General features: G+C 41.5%; 1 protein-coding gene across 4 annotated transcripts in view; it reads left to right on the top strand.

Annotated features, from left to right (window-relative positions):
* Positions 1-20,588, top strand: part of NRPC1 (nuclear RNA polymerase C1) — an 88,034-nt gene that overhangs the window by 19,626 nt on the left and 47,820 nt on the right. For all 4 annotated transcript variants that reach the window (XR_015693542.1, XM_087695706.1, XM_087695709.1 and 1 more), the window contains 2 exons: positions 35-223; positions 18,966-19,164. Coding sequence is in view for 3 of the 4 variants with exons in the window: in XM_087695706.1 (XP_087551832.1) it covers positions 35-223; positions 18,966-19,164 (388 nt within the window). In the remaining variant the exon portion in view is untranslated. The remainder of the gene's footprint in view (positions 1-34; positions 224-18,965; positions 19,165-20,588) is intronic.

Raw genomic sequence — 20,588 nt, 5'->3', positions numbered from 1 at the left:
CTTGCTAATTATTTTCTTTTTTGTTTCTGTGTAGGTGCAAAACAATTTATGTACACCCAAAAATGGTGAAATTTTAGTTGCTTCAACCCAAGATTTTTTGACATCTTCTTTTCTGATCACTCGGAAAGATACATTTTATGATCGGGCTTCTTTTAGCATGATGTGCTCATTCATGGGAGATGCAGCAGAGCAAATAGACTTGCCTACGCCAGCCATTTTAAAGGTGCTTCGTAAAGTTTTCAATAATTACTGTAAGGTTTTTAGTTCAATAATTATGCCAAGTTATACACACATATTCAGACATCCTAACTGGAACTCTGAATACACAGCAGTCTGTGTTTTTGCTGGGCGAGCATAATAAATTCGGATGAAGTAATTTAAGTGATTTAGGACCCTGATACAAAGGAACAAAATATGGGAGACAGAACAACCTCTCAGGATGGTTGCTTTCTTTCTAGGGATCCTCTCCTGGGAGAAAGAAGAAGAAAGAAATTCATCATCTTCAGAACGAAAAAATGTCCTATGAGACCACAATGATAATTGCAATCAATCCATGGTATGCCTCTTCATGGAATAATAAATAAACAACAAAAAAATAAACTCATAAATGCACACAAGAGCACCTAGCTCTCCTATCATCTAAGATATCGAGCATGAGGCTACTATAAAGGGATCATAGTACATCCATGATTCTCATTTCATAAGGTGATGCTCTCTGCGAAATGTCCAACAGTGATGGGATTATGGATATGATGGCCTGCATCTGCAACACCTAGCACCAGGGTGCAAGGCCTCCTAGCTCTAAATAGCTCTGTGGATCTATAAAGGGTCACCCCGGAGGGTCCTCCACTAAGTAATGCAGGTAGTGGAGCATCTATGGGTGGTAGTGTGGCCTTGGAGAAGCAGTCTGAGTGTATATTGTCTATGGTCATGTGCTTGCAGCTTTGCCCAAGGTTGGGTCAGTGAATCTTAGTATCTGCTCCAATAATGCTCAGCAAGCTGCCGCACAAGAAGAATCATTCCCAGATTGAAGTGTAGGTATCTAACAAGGATCCTGTGAGGGACCCAAGTAAAAAGTTCATGAGGACTACACTGTGATAAAGGGCCGTGACGTATCTGAAATTCATGGGGTTTGTGTAAATTATAAGTGCACACGAGGCTTTAACAAAGACCTTGTAGCTAGCAGTAGTGGTATCCAAGTGAATCACCGTGTCAATGTAGTCTACAGATGTCATCTTTGACATGGAAAATCTGATCCATGTGATGCCAGTCTGTGTGCCCCTCAAATAGAAATGTATGGTGTCTGCATCAAAAAGGAAAAGGAATGGTGCTAGGGTGTCCCACTGACCTCTGGATAGTGAGTTTGTGATCTCCATCTTGTCTGATCAAAACTTGACCATGCACTGAACGAATATAGAACTGACATTTCCCTAATCTACTGTGTTGGAAACCCCGTCCAGAGCATGGTGCTGTACTAAACACTCCGAATCCACCTTCTCATAGGTCTTCTTAAAATCAAGAAGGATAACAATGAGATCCTCCCTCTTGGGTCAGGCTAGTGCATTTGATGGTGACAAAGAAAGATGGTTCAATGGGACTTCGTGTTAATTATATATAGCACTTAACAAGATCAGAATAATTAATATGTTTCCAATGTCTAGAAAAGATGAATTATTTTGTAGCTTTTTTGGGCACAATCCCAAGAGTGTACAGGGTTTCCCAATTCTAGAACTAAAAAAGGTACCAGGTCAGGGAGTTAGAAGCCCAATGCTCTACCAACTAAACCATACACCCAAGTATTATTATTACTATTGTTGGGTATTTGACTCACGCCTCACTTACGCCTACGCTCATATGGGAGTGTCGGTGATCAATAGGACACTGGGACACTTTTTACTCTCGGTAGGAGAGGTTTTTTCCCCCAGACTTATAGTCTTATTGTTGTATGTGCTTATGTGCTTATGTTATACACTTATGGGCACTTAGTGTGTGTCGGGTGTGAACACCCCTTACAACCCTAAGTTTAAGGGTTGTACTTTGTACTTTCTGGTTACACTCTTTCAGTCTATTCTTTTGGGTGTCGTGCTTCACTCTGTCTCTCACTCTCATACTGTCTACTGAATCTCAGCTGCACCTTGATCCTTCCATCTCACATTTGGTATCAGAGCAGTCTTCTGTCTGCTGTCTGCAATCCCCGCCAGCTCTGCCCAGTCGCCACCAGTCTGCAGAGTTCAGCAGCTCGACCTGCAGCTCGTCTGCCCGCCAGCACCGCCTGATCCTGCTCGTCAGCTCCACCTGCCTACCTGTGGCCAAAGTGCCCCTGCACCTGTTCGTCCGCCAGCGCGCAGATCAAGACGCAGCCTCCTGCCTTCAGCACGTTTGCCTGCAAACGTTTGTCTCCAGCACGAGCAGTCGCCAAGAGGCCTGCTCGTCTTCAGCCTCTAGTCGCCAGCGTGCAGCTAGCGCAAAGCTCCACGTCGTCAAATGCCAGGGCCACCCATTTCCTGCGCTGCCTGTCGTCAAACGTCAGTGCCAGGGTGACCCGTTTCCTGCGCCGCCTGCCTGCTACACGTCAGCACTGTTGTCTGCATCTGACCAGCGTCAGCAGTCCACCCACACCGTCTGACCAGCGACCAGCAGTCCGCCCACACCGTCTGACCAGCACGTCAGCCTGCAGTCCACGTCAGGTACATTTTTTAACAAAATTTTTTATTTTTAGTCCAGAACAAAGTTCTGGAAGAGGAGGTTCATACGCGGCAAGCACAGCACAGGATATAGGTGTGCGATAAATTTAATGCAAATTTCTGGACTGGATCATCAGAAATTTTGGGGCTTTTGTGTATTTTGAGGACAGTTGCATATGAACTGTTGATACAGTCACAGAAAGCCTGTTTTGACAGACATTCTGGCAAAAATTTTGGGGATTTTGATATAACAATGTTGCTGAGCACTGTTTGCACCTTGGGAAGCGTGCATTAAAAGATAGTTTTCGACAGAGTACGCCCTTGCACATTAATTGCAGAAGTGTGTTTGCTGCAATTTCTGGAAATTTGTAGATTTCCAGTCCATACTGCTTTGACATTGCTCATTTTGTCTTTGGAAATTTGTCATCATGGCAAATCAGGGAGGTGATGTCTTTACGTATGTATCCAAGGAAGACAGATTGGACGGAAACAATTATTCGCTATGGTCATTTATGATGAAGAATGTATTAGTGGCCAAGAATTTATGGGATTATGTCAGTGGAGAGGAAACTCGACCGGGAGTTGTAGCTCCCGTCACTCCTCCTCCCCATGGCACACGTGGACAACGGGGACCTCAGCCTGCTCCACCTCAGCCACTTCCTCCAAGAACTGCAGCTTAAAAAGCTTGGGATACACGTGATTCACAGGCCTTGTCTCTGATTGCTCTGGCAGTTCAGCGGTCCATCATCCCTCACATTCGTTCGGCATCTTCTTCACAAGATGCATGGTTGACTTTGGAGCATATGTTTGCAGGAAAGAATGAGACTCGGATCTCTTTCTTGAAGAAAGAGTTGGAAACTTTGAAGATGCATGAGGGTGATTCTATGCAGGATCACTTAAATAAGATTCGGGACTTGAGGGAGCAGCTCATGAATGTAGATGAGTATTTTTCGGATGCACAGTTGATATCCACCACCTTGAATTCCTTACCTCCTTCGTACTTGTCTTTTCATGCTGCATTGAACCTCACCATGAGGATTGCTAAGCACCCACTCACTTTTATTCAGCTGGTTAGTTTGCTTCTAGAGGAGGAGCAAACAAGGAAAAATAGTGGTGTGGATGCTATAGTCTCTGAGCAGGCTTTTGTGGCAAGACAGAAAGGCAAAAACAGCAAGGTGAAAAATGCTCCACAGAGTTCTGGCACTTCGGGCACATCGCAGAATCAGACACAAGGAGGGACGCAAGCTAAAAAAGGAAAATGTCATTATTGTAAGAAGCACGGCCACTATATCACTGAGTGCAGGAAGCGCATTGCCAAAGAGAAGAAGGAGGAGTCAGGAATGTCTGTTTCTACTACTCCTTCCACTGCTAGTGAGTCCGCGTCCTTTGTTGTGGAGAGGGACTATTGTTTTTACACTTGCAGTTATGACATCTCTTGGGCCGATAGAGCACTTAGCTCTACAGAGGATGCTGACACTTGGTTCTTTGACAGTGGTGCTTCTAGGCATATTACATCTCGCAGAGATTTGCTTGCTTCAGTTAGTGCACCTCCCGTTGGGAAATTGGTACAGTGTGTCAATAATGCATCATACCTTGTTCGTGGTATTGGGGAGATTCAGCTCACAGCCATTGATGGCTCTATTCTCCGCCTGCAGGATGCTTTGTTTGTGCCTGGAATCAAGAAGAATTTGCTTTCTATTTCTTCTTTGGCACGTTGTGGTTTGCAGGTCACATTTGATGATGACCGTTGCATGGTTAGAGATAAAGAACGCATGACTTTGGTCTTGACAGGATCTTTGTGTCATGGTTTATATGAGTTGGATGCTCTTTCAGTAGATCAGACAGCATACTTGACATCCACTCTTACTCCTGCTATGATACAGGTGGAGTTATGGGATGCTCGTTTGGGGCATGTAAACTTTGGCAGCTTGATGCTTTTGCAGCGTACTCAGATGCTGGATGGCTTACCTCTCTTGGAGAGACCTCCTGAGCACTTATGCGAGGGATGCATTTTAGGGAAAATGCATCGTTTCTCATTTCCTCGTGATGTTGCTTTCAGAGCAACAACCAGATTGCAGTTGGTGCATTCAGATGTTTGTGGGCCTATGCAAACCATGTCATTGGGCAGTTGTTATTATTTTGTGACATTCATTGATGACTTTACACGTTTTTGCTGGGTCTACTGTTTGAAAAAGAAGTCAGAAGTGTATGATGCATTTTTGGCTTTCAGTGCACTTGTTGAAAATCAATCTAGATGCAAGATTAAGACTATCCGTTCGGACCGAGGGGGGGAATACATGTCCTCTATGCTGAATTCCTTTCTGCAGCAGAAGGGCATAGTCCATCAGTATACTATAGCCTATACTCCACAGCAGAATGGGGTAGCAGAGAGGAAGAATCGGTCACTCATGGAGATGGCTAGATGTATGCTGAAGGCAAAAAGCTTGCCTCATAGTTTTTGGATGAAAGCAGTCATGTGTGCTTGCCATATTTTGAACAGATGCCCTACCAAAGCCTTGAAGACCATCACACCTTTTGAGGCTTGGAACAGCCGTAAACCTTCTGTTGGTCACTTTCGTACCTTTGGGTGTCTTGCCTATGCCCATATTCCACAGGTACTTAGAAAAAAGTTGGACAACAAGGCTGTTAAGTGCATTTTTATGGGATATAGCAATGAAAGCAAAGGTTACAGACTCTATGATCCCGTTACAAAGAAGGTTTTTGTCAGCAGGGATGTTGTTTTTGATGAAAAATCAGAATTATCCTTGGCTGGTTTGGACACATATCAGGCTGCCTGTGATGTTTTTGAAGGGCTGCTGCCCATTACTTTTGGTGATTCAGCTGGAGCTTCAGAAAATGAACCCAATGTTCAGCCAGCTGCTCCTATGGAAAGTGCAGAAATTCAGCCATTGGCTGATCGAAATATTCAGCATCATGCTGAAACTGAAATTCAGCAAGAGCTTGCACACAGTCAGGATGCTAGACAGTTACCTAGATGGTATTTGCAGACTATGCAAGATAGTCCTTTGGATGCACCCATGGCTGGTCGTACTAGAAGGCAAACTCGTTTGCATGATTCAGCACATACCATGGAGTTTATTATGGCAGCAAGTACTTTTGATAATGAAGAGCCTGAATGTTATGAGGATGCACAACACAGTGTGCATTAGATGGCAGCAATGCAAGCTGAATTAGATTCTATTACTAAGAATCAAACTTGGGATTTGGTGTCCTTGCCATTTGGGAAGAAAGCCATTGGAACGAAATGGGTCTACAAACTGAAAAGGAAAGCAGATGGATCCATTGATAAATACAAGGCACGGCTTGTAGCTAAAGGCTACGCACAGAAAAAGGGCATTGATTATGAGGAGACATTTGCTCCTACTTCCCGTATGACGACCATCAGGTCTATGATTGCTTTGGCTGCACATTATGGTTGGACAGTGCATCAGCTAGATATCAAGACTGCATTTTTACATGGGGAACTTCAGGAGGAAGTTTATGTACAACAGCCCATTGGTTTTGCAGTTGAAGGCTCAGAACACTTGGTATGCAAGCTCAAAAAGGCACTATATGGTTTGAAACAAGCTCCTAGAGCTTGGTATGCAAAAATAGATGCCTTCTTGCTTGGTCAGGGGTTTCTAAACAGCTCATCTGAGTCTACCCTTTACGTATGTAAAGAAGGGGGATCTATGTTGATTATATGTCTTTATGTTGATGAGATTTTGCTCATTGGAACACATGCTGATCAGATTTCAGCATTCAAACAAAATTTGCAGCAAACTTTTGACATGTCTGACTTGGGAGTTTTGCATTACTACTTAGGCATCCAGTTCATACATGATGCTCGAGGTATTGGGCTATCACAGTCAAGGTATATTGGGTAGCTTCTTGAGAAGTTTGGCTTACAGGATTGCAAGCCAGTTTGTACTCCCATGGAACCTGGACTGAAACCGTCATTACATAATGACAGTGATTTGTTTGATATACATACATATGCTCCTGCAGTTGGATGTCTTATCTATCTATGCAACACTAGGCCGGATATACAGTTTGCAGTTTCAGCTTTGAGCAGGTATATGCATCAGCCACGTATGTCACATTAGCAAGCTGTCAAGCGTGTTTTTCGTTACTTGTAGGGTACTCGATCTCTTGGATTGCTTTATGCCAAGGCGGGACCACTGGAGTTACATGCTTACAATGCTTCTGTTGGTGATTATGATTCACGTCACTCTGCTAGTGACAATCGTTTCTTTCTTGGCTCGTCTTGCATATCTTGGCTTAGCAAGAAACAGTCCACTATTGCCACATCGTCATGTGAAGCTGAATACAAGGCAGCTTTCACTACCACAGTTGAATGCGTATGGATTAGACGATTGCTTGCTGATCTGGATGTATCTGTTACGGAGCCTACTCCTTTGTTCACTGACAGTCAGAGTGCCAATGCAATGGCACGGAACCCAGTGTTTCATGCACGCATGAAACACATTGAGATACATTATCACTTTGTCAGAGAGAGGCTACATGCAGGTGATATCAGCCTTGTCTATTGTCCTACCACCAGTAATGTGGCAGACATCTTCACCAAAGCTCTTCCTCGTGACTGATTTGAAGTATTTCGCCATGCTTTAAATCTGATCTCCTTTGGTGGTGGATTATCCTTGTACTCTTGATCACTCTTCACTCCAGGGGGGTTTGTTGGGTATTTGACTCACGCCTCACTTACGCCTACGCTCATATGGGAGTGTCAGTGATCAGTAGGACACTGGGACACTTTTTACTCTCGGTAGGAGAGGTTTTTTCCCCCAGACTTATAGTCTTATTGTCGTATGTGCTTATGTTACACACTTATGGGCACTTAGTGTGTGTCGGGTGTGAACACCCCCTACAACGCTAAGTTTAAGGGTTGTACTTTGTACTTTCTGGTTACACTCTTTCAGTCTATTCTTTTGGGTGTCGTGCTTCACTCTGTCTCTCACTCTCACACTGTCTACTGAATCTCAGTTGCACCTCGATCCTTCCATCTCACAACTATTATCCATTCTAAGATAAATTTTTAATGTAGTAATTGAGCGACAAAAAACAATTCCCACTTCACCGAGCATAGTGACAAGTGGGACAATTCTTCACAAAAATAGATTTGAGATTTGGTAAACAATTCCCACTTCACCGAGCATAGTGACGGGTTGAGGATGTTCCTAAAATAGCATTTAGTAGACAAGTGTGGGCATGTCGAGTTTTGGTTATGCCTTCTACTCTTACCAATGCATCCACCTCATCCACCTCATATATGAAGCTTATAAATAGTATCTAGGTCAATTTTCATAGTAGGTCCTCCTTGATATGTTGATCTATAGCAACTCTAAGGAAGAACATTTGGGACATTTTAGCAAACTGTTCTAGTTATTAAGAGCTTAAGGGTATATTCTTTGCCAAAGAATCCAAACATCAATTCTTTTTAGAAGAGGTCAAATAACTTGGCCATATCATTCCTAAAGATGGAATCAACATGAATCTAGAAAAAGTATGGACAATGGCCCCCTTCATGGAACTTGGAAATATTTGTAGATTGCTTAGGTTTATGTGAATTGTATTGGATGATTTGTTCATGATTATGCGAAGGTATCTATTCCCCCGACCATTTATCTTAAATGGAAAAGGAAAGACTTTATAAGTGAATGAAAACTTTGAAAAGATCAAGGTAATTATTGCTGCAACTTTGATTTTGAAGTTGAAGTTGATGTAAGTAATTGCAAAATAAGTATGGTCTTGTGATAAGATCAAAATAAGAAACTTGACCATCCATAATAGACTTTAAAAAATGTGATGATACTATATGTACGATGCCAAGTTATGATAGGCTTTGATCAAGAAGCATCATGTGACTTACTAATCAAACATATTTAAAAGGGCTATAAGGCTAGACATGTTGAACTTCTTGGAGAGTTCAACTATGAATTAAGGTAGAAAAAAAAATAAAATCGTAGCATAGTATCTTAGTAGAATACCATTATTAATAGATTTAATTTTACTCAATTTACTAATATCTACTTGAATTACTAAAGGGAAAATGTTAGGTTTATCATATATGTGTTGGCCTAGGTGTGAAGTAATTGTGTGATTAATTGATAGAGAATGAAAGAATTAATCGATGCACAATAATATTTGATCACAAATGAGAAGTGATCTATGAATGAACAAGAGAGAGTAAAATGCTCCAGATGATCACAATGACAATGCCACACTTATGTGTTAATGATGCACAAAGTGTATTTTTATAGTAAATGAAACCCTAAATGGCTTAACCATCATAGGAAACCTTAACTAATACCCTAACCCTAGTGTCACTTAGTGTCTAGGACACTATAGGCAACAACTGTATTTAATGATAGTTTAAATGCCTAGGGAGCCCAGATCATGGATCAAAGGGCATCAATGTGTAGGCCATGAGATGACCTTCAAATCCCCCTCCATGAAATGGGCATACTAATCTATGAAAGATGACAAAATCCTAGAAAATAAAAATGAGATATAAGGTCATGGTTGCACAAGTTCATCTAAATGGATATAGCAACCTACGACAATGCAATGAATGATGGATCATGTTTTAAAAGGTATCACATGTAGAAATAGCCCAATAGCTCGAAACTTTGGAGGAATGGCCTTCATAAAAAGATTTGTCAAAGTGTCCTTTGAATAACCAGCCCAATAATGATCCATGAATCCATGCACAAGTGAAGAAACAACCTTGTCAATGATGATACTTGATTGGGAAACTAAATACTTTGTTGGTGATGGAAACATGTCTTCCTCAATGGTGACAAATTGGGCAGCCAAAGGTGGACAAAGAACACCAATATGAATGACAAAAAGTGGCTGCTGGAAATGATGCTGTAATGTTGCAATTTGGACAACATTGATCCCAATAATAACCAAATCATCAATATATGCAATAAAATATAGCAAATTTGAAACATGTGGCATTAAAGGAACATGTGCCATAAGAGGATCACTCATTTAAGGATCATGATCAATAGAAATTTCGGCATGGTGTTGATCATAAGAATCAAGACAATAGAGCTCTGATGTGAGAGTGCCGGTCAATACAATGGAAGAAGGTACTTGATCATCATAAACTGCACACTAAGGGCCATCAAAGAGAACATGAAAGCCCGAAAGTGCAATGGTTGAGATGGAAAGAAGGTTCTTCTTAATGCATGACACATAGAGGACATCTTGCGATGTCATGGAAGTGCTAGGTATAGTATTAACTTGCACATTACCAATGCCTATTTGATGAAGAAGATGAATGATGAGCATGGGTATTTACTGGTTTTTGACTAGTGTGCTTGTTCTTCGCTCGGTTTTCACCTTGGTGGGTAGAAAAGGCTTGTTCGATTGCCATGGAACATTGTGGTTGTGATGGCTTTGTTGTTCTTGCAATAAGAGAGAGAGATAAGCTGGTCTAAATTGTAGGTAACCATTCCATTGAATTGAGTGGGCGGCAATGTGGAAGTGGAAGATGATTCGGCATCACGAGAGCCACCTCTCAATGTGGAGGCGAGAAGTGGTGCAAGTGTTGAAGAGACCGGCCCTTGCTTGGTGCCATTCACAATATGCCATAAATTCTTTGTGACAAGAACATGTTGCATCATGTATGCCCACATAGGATAATTGGTGCAATTGAGCTTGTCATTGGTGCTAGGCATGCCCAATAAATCATTATTATTGCTGGCCATGAGTGAAAATCAGCAATAAAATGATAATTTCCAAGTGCAGAGAGAGAAAATAAATTCCTGAATAATGATGAATCACCGATAAAAGAGTAGTTGGTTGCTTCAATGGAGATGAATAATATGAAAATAATATTTTTCTCTCGTTGTTTTCCTATTGGAGAGAGAAAAAATGCTGACAATAATAATTGTCTGGAATAAAATATTATCCGAACAATGCAGCAATCAGCAATATTCTGAAATCAGGGATCCATGGCTGAGAATGCTTTGATAATGCGAATGATAGTAGAATTTTTGAATATTTGCCCAAAAAATGCACCCAAATAGCAAAATTTTTCTTTGATGTTAGGGAAAACAGGACCAGCAAACCAAATAATATGATGTTTGTGCACATCAAGGCTGAAGAAGATGATTTGAGGCAAAAGCCTCAAATTATAAGTGTCTTGGTAGTGAAATTGGGCAAAACCCCTAAATTTTACCCAAAATTTGAAGAGAAATTGAAGAAATCAGATGAAAGTATTACCCAATTGATGGAGAATACTGCGCCTCAAGCTGAATTGAGCCTTGATTTTGATGAAATTTGTCAAATTTTAGAAATGCCTTGGATTTTTCGAAGAAATTTGGATGAAATTGCGCTCCAATGGCGTGAAGCCCCAACTTTAACTAGGGAATTAAAGAGAAATTTGAAGAATTTTGTGAAATTTTAAATTGGGCCTCTATTTAGATTAATTCAAGAAAATTTGAGAGAAGCCCCAAATTTGATGATGGACGGTGGCAAATGTCCCCAGTCCGGTGATGAATTTGGGGAGATTGTTGAAAAGCCCCAAAATGTGAATTGGGGCCAAATTGAGAGATTTGTAAAAAGCCCCAAATTTGGGCCAATTTGTGCTTGAGAAGGGTAGGGCTTGTGTGGTTGAGAAATTAACAAATAATAAAGCTTTGGAACAAAACTTTGAGACAAAAAAGAAAATGATGCATTGGGAGAAAAACTATAGGGTGACAAATTTGAAACGTTGACCTCTAAAGCTTGTCATAATGAAAATGTCACGCTTATGTTATAATGATGCAAAATGTGTCTTTTAGCAAAATGAAATCCTAAATAGCTTAACTATCATAGGAAACCCTAACTAAAGCCCTAGCCCTAGTGCCACTTAGTGTTTAGGACACTAGGGGCAACAACCGCATCTAATGAGAGTTTAAATGCCTAAGAAGCCTAGATTATTGATCAAGGGACTGTTAGATATGCTCAATGCCCCACCCTCATAAGGTGCTACCAATGATCCATGGGGCTCAAAGTTGTAAGGCCCCATTATGAGGAGAAGCCATATGTGAGCCCGAATATTGGTTGAGTCCTGACTTGTATGTTAGATGAGGTCTATGTGATTGGATGGCAAAAAGGTGACCGTTGTGGGTCTAATCTCTGGGTTAGACGGAGTAGTTAAGTTGGTAGCAACTCGAGGCACATTGCATCGAGTTGTGGGGTAAGGGAATAATTAGGGGCCGTAGCCAACGGTAAAGGGAATATTCCCTAGCCCACTAGTGGAGGTGCACATGGAGGGTCAATAGACACATGCATATGGAAGGTCAACAAACATATGGGCACATGGAAGGTCAATAGACACGTGTGCATATGGAAGGTCAACAGACACATATGCGCATGGAAGGTCAATAGACACAGGTGCATATGGAAGGTCATCCATCATGACCCCCTTCACAGGCTATAAAAGCTAAAACCCTTCACAGCCATCAATCATCTATCTTTTACCCAGTCAGAGTTGTTCCAGCTAGCCTTAAGCTCTTCACCTATCTTCTGTCTAGATCGTCATCTAAGCTTCACAGTGGAAGCGCACGGGTAGACAGAGCCATCTTTGTATCAATTGTTTGGAGCTAAAGAAAATTTTTAATTCTCCTCTTATTTGTTGTGTACTCTCTATCTCTTTCTCAGATTCTGTTCTTTGGGTGGTGTAATTTTTACATGGTATCAGAGCCTAGGGGGCTCTAGGGATCGAAGAGTGCGCAAGAGGCAAAGGCTTCAATAGCAAAGAGGAACAATGTCGTCTTCCGGAAGCGGTTTTGGCGCATCAGAAGCGATGTAGGAGGTGGTGCTATTGTATCGACTATTCAAACAATGAGGATTCGTCCACCAACCTTCAGTGAAGGCAAGTTAGATGGTACAAACTACACCTTGTGGAAGTTCAAAATTACAACTATCCTTGATTCTTATGAGCTTTTGGAGACTATGCTAGGGATTGACGTAGAACCACAGCCTACCCCCGATCCATCAAATTCTAGTGTGATGATTTATTTGAATGCAGATTTTCTACGAGCTGGAAACGAAGGAATGTAGATTCATTGTGTGCCTTAGTTACAAGCTGTTCTGATAGTGTTTTGACTTTGATTCAGCATACAACCAAAGCATCAGAGGTTTGGAATGTACTGAGGAGTCAGTATGAAATACAAAATTAAACGAGGATTCAAAACTTGGAGAATCAACTAGCAGCAGATAAGTTTGCTGAAGGAGAGACGATTGAAGCATTCATCATTCGGATTAAGAATCTATGCGACCAGATGGTTGGCGCTGGGATACAAAAGACTAGCGAGGAGCTAGCTCGGAGGTGTCTTCGGATTTTTCCACAAAAGTTTGATGGACTAGTAACTCTCCTTAATACTTAGGTGAGATCTCAAGCTTTGACTTTTGAGGAGTTTTGTGTATTTTTAATAGAGGAGGAGTTGAGGCTGAAAGCTTGAGAAGGAAGCAACAATGGAGATGCTGTATTCTCTGCCAATGCAAAAGGCAAAGGTGGTTCCTTCACCAAAATGATGTTGTCAAAAAGAAGAAGGGCAGTAAGATGAAGTTTCAAGGAGAGCGCTTTTTCTGCAAGAAGAAAGGATATGCAATCACAGATGTCGTGTTAAGAAGGCAGATGAAAAGAATGGTACCCTTAAAAGTAAAGGGAAAGAGACAGCCAATACGGCCAAAGAAAAGTTGGAGTTATTCATGGCGACCATTGAGGAAGTGTGCTCCTCGGTGCAAGAGGAATCTACCATTGACTCATGAGTATTGGATAGTGGGGCCTCCCATCACATGATCAACAAGAAAGGTCTATACAGCTCTATGTAGCCTCTACACGAATCCATCATTGTGAAGGTTAGAAATGATGCAAAATGCCCTGATGCGGGTATATGTACTATTTCTTTTGTTGCTACAAATGGTGAAGTCACAAAGCTTTCAAATGTGTTGTATGTTCTCGAAGTCAGGAGAAATCTGTTATTAGTTGCTACCATAACTGATCTTAGTCATGAAGTGAGATTCAAGAAGATATGTGCAAAAATTCTCAATAGTGCTGGCTGTCGAGTCTAGAGGGCGCGAAGATTGAGACACGCCATCATTTTTAGATGGATATATATATATAAACCACTTTAGGTTTTTGGATAGATATATATTTATGAAAGTACAAGTGCTAAGAGTTTGTTTACACCCAAGCAAATTTAAAAGGCACGAGGGCCTTTATTTCCAACAACCTTCCACCTAAAGGCAATGTGCCTTAAGAGGAGAAAAGAATTAGCTAAGTCTAGGTATGTACAAAGCTGAAATACATATATCTATCCAACTCCCATCATCTATCGGCAATGAGCAAACCGCTTTGCTGGAAGACCCTTCATGAGAAGGTCTATCATCTGTATGTACTTTGATAGGCTCAATGCTCTTGCTGTCAAGTACATCTCTAATGAAGTGGTACTTCGCCTGTATGTGCTTTGTCTTCGCACGAAAGACGGGATTCCGTGCTAGCATGATAGCACTCTGACTATCACAATGGAGAACATGTAACTCTGTAATGCCAAGCTCTCCTACTAGACGTGAAAGCCATAAAGCCTCCTTGCATGCCTCAGTGGCAGCCACATACTCTGCCTCTGTAGTGGACAATGCAACACACTTTTGTAGCTTGGAGATCCAAGAGACTGCTCCTTCTGTGAAGGTAAATACATATCCAGAAGTGGATTTTCAGCAATCCGCATGACCAGCATAATTTGCATCCATAAAGCCAACGACATATGCCTTCTGCTTTCCAAAGCAGATGCACAACTCCTTTGTGCCTTTGAGGTATCTCATAATACGTTTCACTGCTTCCCAATGCTTTTTACCAGGATTTGCTATGTATCTGCTAACCACTCCCATTGCAAAGGCAATGTCAGGACGTGTAGCAACCATAGCATAGATCAAAGTGCCAACAGCTGAAGCATATAGTATCTTGGCCGTTTCAGCCGTCTCATCATCAAATGTAGGGCTGTCCTCTGCACTGAGTTTCACGTATGGAGGCAATGGAACCCCAATTGTTCCCCCCCTCTCCATATTGAAATGCTGCAAAACCTTGGAGATATACTCCTGCTGAGATAGATAGAGTAATGCTTTTAACCTATCTCTGAGTATTCGCATGCCAAGAATGTGATTTGCATCACTAAGATCCTTTGTGTCAAAGCTGCCATGAAGACTTTGCTTCAATGAGTCCAAGGCATGAGTATCCCTTCCAGTAATCAGCATGTCATCAACATACAGAACCAAGATAATCAGGCTGCTATTTGTTGCCTTCTTGGTGTACAAGCAGTGATCCACTTGACTTCTATGGAAATCTTGAGCTTGCATAAATGTATCGAACTTATGATACCATTCTCTTGGTGCTTGTTTCAGCCCATACAAACTCCTTTTGAGTTTACATACCACCTTCTTTTTCTCTTTTTCCACAAACCCTTCAGGCTGCTGCATATATATATCTTTATGCAGATCACCATGTAAGAATGCAGTCTTTACATCCATTTGTATGAGCTCCATACCTTCAGCTGCAACCAAGCCCAAAATGGTTCCCAATGTAGTCATCTTGACTATAGGAGAGAAGATCTCATCAAAGTCAATTCCATGTTCTTGCTTGTACTCCTTTGCAACCAATCTTGCTTTGTACTTTGGTGAGGAACCAGAAGTGACCTTCATCTTATATATCCATTTGCATGGAAGTATTTTCTTCCCTACTGCACCAAGTCCCAAGTGCCATTTTTCTCAAGAGATTCAATTTCTGACAACATGGCTTTATACCATTTCTCATTGTCCTGTCTGTCCATTGCTTCCTTGAAGCAAGACGGTTCACCATAGTTTGTCAACATGACATAATCAACCACATTGTTTGCACCAGGAATAAATCTATCAGGTTGTCTAGTGGTCCTAGATGATCTCCTAACCCAATGATCATTGTTTGTTGGCTGTTGAGCATTTTCAGCTTGCTGTCTTGGTATTTCAGCCTGCAAATTAGCATTAACAGCTTCCTGTCTTGGCTGTTCCTGCACATGTAGTGGCTCATTATCATGGGCAATAGTTGGCTGATCATTTCCAACATTATTTTTTGCATTTACAGGTTCATTTACAGCAGGTGTTTGCTGTTGTACAACGGTGATATTTTGCTGTCCAAAAGGTATTTCTTCCCGGAATACAACCCTAGGGACCTCCTTAGTCTTTTTGGGATGGGCTAGCAAAGCGGAAGGTTATTGGCACCAAGTGGATCTAGAAGGTAAAGTACAAGGATGATGGTACCTTAGAAAAGAACAAAGCCAAACTAGTTGCACAGGGATTTTCACAGGTTGAAGCGTTTGCTCCAACTGGTAGAATGACCACTATTCGCAAAGTACTTGCAGTGACTGCCCACAAGTAGTGGCCAATTTACCAAATGGATGTTAAGTCAACGTTCTTAAATGGTGATCTCAAGGGGGAGGTATACATGGCTCAGGCACCAGGGTTTGAGGCCCCCCATCCTGAGAACAAAGTGTGTAAGCTGAAGAAGGCATTGTATGGGCTGAAACAAGTCCCCAGAGCATGGTACCAGCGGATGGATAAGTTCTTTTTAAACTTGAACTTTAAAAGATGTGCCTCAAATGCTAACTTGTATGTTTACAGGGATGGTGAAAAGTCTATAGTGATTGTTCTATATGTGGATGACCTTCTTATTACAGGTGACTATGAAGATATGATCAACCAAACCCGAAAGGCTTTGAGTTCTGAGTTTGAAATGACAAACTTGGGCTTGTTGCACTATTGTTTGGGGATTGAAATCTGGCAAGAGCCAGGAAAGATCATCTCTCAGAAGAAGTATGCATGGGAGATTCTAAAGGCATTTGGCATGACCGAGTGCAAGGAGATAGCTATACCTATGGAGGTGAATGCAAAGTTATCCGTTGAGGATACATCATCACTAGAAGACATTGGGAGGTACAGGAGGTTGGTCGGCAGTCTGATCTACTTGTGTAACACCAGACCAAATATCAGTTTTGCGGTTGGTGTTTTGAGCAGGTTCTCAAACAAACCTCATGAGAGTCACTGGAAAGCTGGGATGTGGGTGCTCAAATACTTGAAGGAAACTCTTGACTATGGTATCACATACAGTTCTTGAACTTCTCTTATGGGGAATTGTGACTCAGATTGGGCAAGAGTTAGTGATCCCAGGAAGTCAGTTTCTGGTTATTGTTTCTCTTTGGGTGTAGGAATTTTCTCTTGGATTAGTAAAAAGCAGCCAACAATGGCATTGTCTTCTACCAAAACATAGTACAAGGCAGCTTGTTTTGTTGCATATAAAGCAATATGGTTGAGAAGGATCCTATGGCATATGAGAGTGCAGGATGATGAACCAAATGTGTTGAGATGTGACAATCAGAGTTGCATCGCCATTGCTGAAAATCCAGTGTTTCATGCGCGCACCTAACATATAGAGATCCAGTATTACTATGTGCATGATTTGATCGAGGATGGGATAGTGGAACTAGTTTATTGTCCAACAGAGGAGAATGGAGCGGACATCTTTATCAAAGCACTTACAAAGGAAGCTTCAAGTTCATCTTTAGAGACTCGGTATTGGATCGAGGAGATTGTTCAGCGGGTGGACATTGAGGGGGGGTGTTAGATATGCTCAATGCCCCACCCTCATAAGGTGCCACCAATGATCCATGGTGCTCAAAGTTGTAGGGTCTCCGTTATGAGGAGAAGCCATATGTGAGCCCGGATATTAGTTGAGTCCTGACTTATATATCAGATGAGGTCTATGTGACCGGATAGCAAAAAAGGTGACTGTTGGTCTAATCTTTGCGTTAGACGGAGTACTTAAGTTCATAGCAACTCGAGGCACATTGCATCGAGTTGCGGGCTAGGGGAGTTATAAAGGGGCCTAGCCAACGGTAAAGGGAATATTCCCTAGCCAACTAGTGGAGGTGCACATGGAAGGTCAATAGACATGTGTGCATATGGAAGGTCAACAAACACATGGGCACATGGAAGGTCAACAGACACATCAGAATATGGAAGGTCAATAGACACATGTGTACATGGAAGGTCAACGGACACAGGTGTATATGGGAGGTCATCCATCATGACCCCCTTCACAGACTATAAAAGCTAAATCCCTTCACAATCATCAATCATCTATCTTTCACCTCGTTAGAGTTGTTCCAGCTAGCCTTAAGCTTTTCATCTATCTTTTGTCTAGATCGCCATCTAAGCTTCACAATGGAAGCGCACAGGTGGACAGAGCTATCAAAGTATTAGTTGTTTGGAGCTAAATAATTTTTTAAATTCTCCTCTTATTTGTTGTGTACTCTCTATCTCTTTCTCAGATTTTGCTCGCTGCACTGTGTAATTTTCACAGGGGCATCGACTTTGTGCCCATGAGATGGCCTATAATATGTTCCAAAATATGAGGGTTTCCTCGTGTAGAATGAGACCTACCCACTTTTGTTTTTGAGAACAAAAACATCTCAAGGGGGAGATAGTGTCACATCAACCTATGACATGATAGGCAAAATACTTCAGGCACTTGTGTTGACATGGGTTAATGCCAAATAGTGTACCACCAGCTAAAGCCAATTAACGAGTTTGAACAAGGGCATAGGCCTTAAATGTGGGGGATATTGCAGATATGCACCTAATTTACAAAAAACTCATGAATTAATGCTAGAAGTTTTGTTCAAAGGTTGGGTCTTCTCATGTTCTCTCTGTCCATGAGTGGTTGTCTCTCCTCCACTATCTGCTCCAAACCGTAGTTTCTTCACAGTTCAGCCTTCCCTATTGGATTCCTTTCAGCAAACTTGAGGCTTAGGCCTCAAGAGGGCTGTAACCAGCAGTAGACAGGTGATTAGGCAGGTGGGAGAAGAGGAGGTATGGGGAGTGAGTGGAAGGTAGGAAGAGTAATGGACTAGAGGTGGCGGTGAAGCAGTGAAGGAAGGGAAAAGGTGACCTCAAAGGGAGGGAAGGACAAAGGAGGGTGGCAAAATGACCCTGTGAGGAGGCAGAACAGGTGGTGACTAGGGTTGGCAGGTGAGGAGATCAGAATGTGTATATGCTTCATACTTGAAAAATGTGCATGTGTTCACTTTCGTTCAGTGTGTGTTTGTGCTGGCAAATTATGCAGTTCATTGTTAGTATGTTAAAATATGAGTTGCCAAAATAAAGTTGACTCTTCCAGCTGTTCCTATCCTGCTGATACATGATATACTGATACTTCTGTTTTTATCATCGCAGCCCTTGGAATTATGGACTGGCAAGCAACTATTCAGTGTTTTAGTTCGCCCCAATGCGAAAACAAGGGTTTTTGTCAACCTAGTTGTCATTGAGAAAAACTACAGCAAGAATGGTGGTGAGACTATGTGTCCTAATGATGGCTATGTGTATTTTCGAAACAGTGAGCTTATTTCAGGCCAACTTGGCAAAGGAACATTGGGTATGTATTTTTTCTCATAGGATAGTAAAAAAATTAATGCAGAAGGTAGATGCTTTTCTAGATCTGCAACTGCTTCTCACAGTAGAGCATGGTGTATATGACTATAGGACTAGTTTGCATATTGCAGGGAAACAGACATACAGTGGCATTCTGCAGCTATTATAATCTGTTTAAAATGGAGAGGACTAGCGTCTCTGTAGAGACTAAACACATTGTCGTCCATACATTCCAATAGCATTGAAACATGCAATGCTGCTAATGTCTAAGAAGGTGACTGAAACACCAATCCGTTTCCACTTGACGGAAAGCCACGAACATTAAAAATTAGGATCAAAAGTTGTTTTAGCTGGTGCTCCACCTGTGGTAAACACCTATCTGTGAAGGGATGAAAAATTTCACATGTAAAATATTTCTTGTGACCTTATAAATATGGAGAAATGCTGTGTGAAGATTGCTTGTTGTGGATCTTTGGGTATGGAATAACGGTGATAAATGATGCTTTACTTTTCAGCTCTACTGCGACAATTTGTCCACTTAGAGATCAGCTACATTGCACTTTAGTTTTCCACATAGCACAATAGCTTTATTAGATAGCTTTGTGGATGTTCTTTTCAGGTGTGGAAAGGGAGGTGATCACTATATGAGGACTAGTCACATGGTCCTCCACTGTTAGGCCAGCTTTGGGCTATGGGGATCATTAAGCAGCAGACATGACGATTTCTAGAAGTTCAATTCTCTGAGAGCCACTTTGGACCTCTCATTAATGGGGTGGCAGATGAGCCAGAGATTTGAGATTGTTAGCAGTATAGTATGTGACATAGCTGAATGGCCAGATGCGGTTGTTGAACTAGCAGATGACTCCGATGGCAAAAGGAAATTTAGATGTTTGGCCTGATATTATTCACTCCTTAGAGTGATTACTAGCCTTTTGGGAATATGCATTGTCACCACATTCTTTTTCCCATCTATATGCACAATCATATTATCAAAGAAAGTGCCCATAAATCCTATGTGGCTTGAAAATGCAATCTATCATCTTATTAAATGTGGTAGGAGCATTCATAAGTCCAAAAGGCATGACAATAAACTCATAATCCAAAAGATGTCCTAAAAGCTATCTTAAGCACGTCCTCCAGTCTAATGCAAATTTGATGATACCTACTTTTCAAATTAATGTGGTTGAATATGGCTTCCCTCTACAATCTATCTATAACAGAATCGATCCGAGGAATCAAAAATGGATTCTTTATCATGATTTTATTCAAACCACAATAGTCAATGTACATAAATAGAAGAGCAAGATGTCTGACATTGAAAGCTCTATGGTAGAGCATGCGAGCTTATCTAACTCATCACACACATTTCGATCCATGGTTGCTCGTTTTACCCCTTTTGTTTGTTATGAGGACGTGTATTTTTGAAAC

This window comes from Lygodium microphyllum, chromosome 16, assembly GCF_053477565.2.
Source record: "Lygodium microphyllum isolate KBCC chromosome 16, Lygodium_microphyllum_v1.1.10, whole genome shotgun sequence".
NCBI classification, from domain to species: domain Eukaryota; kingdom Viridiplantae; phylum Streptophyta; class Polypodiopsida; order Schizaeales; family Lygodiaceae; genus Lygodium; species Lygodium microphyllum.
The sequence above is the reverse complement of the archived record's forward strand: the minus strand, read 5'-3'. Positions and strand labels throughout refer to the sequence as shown.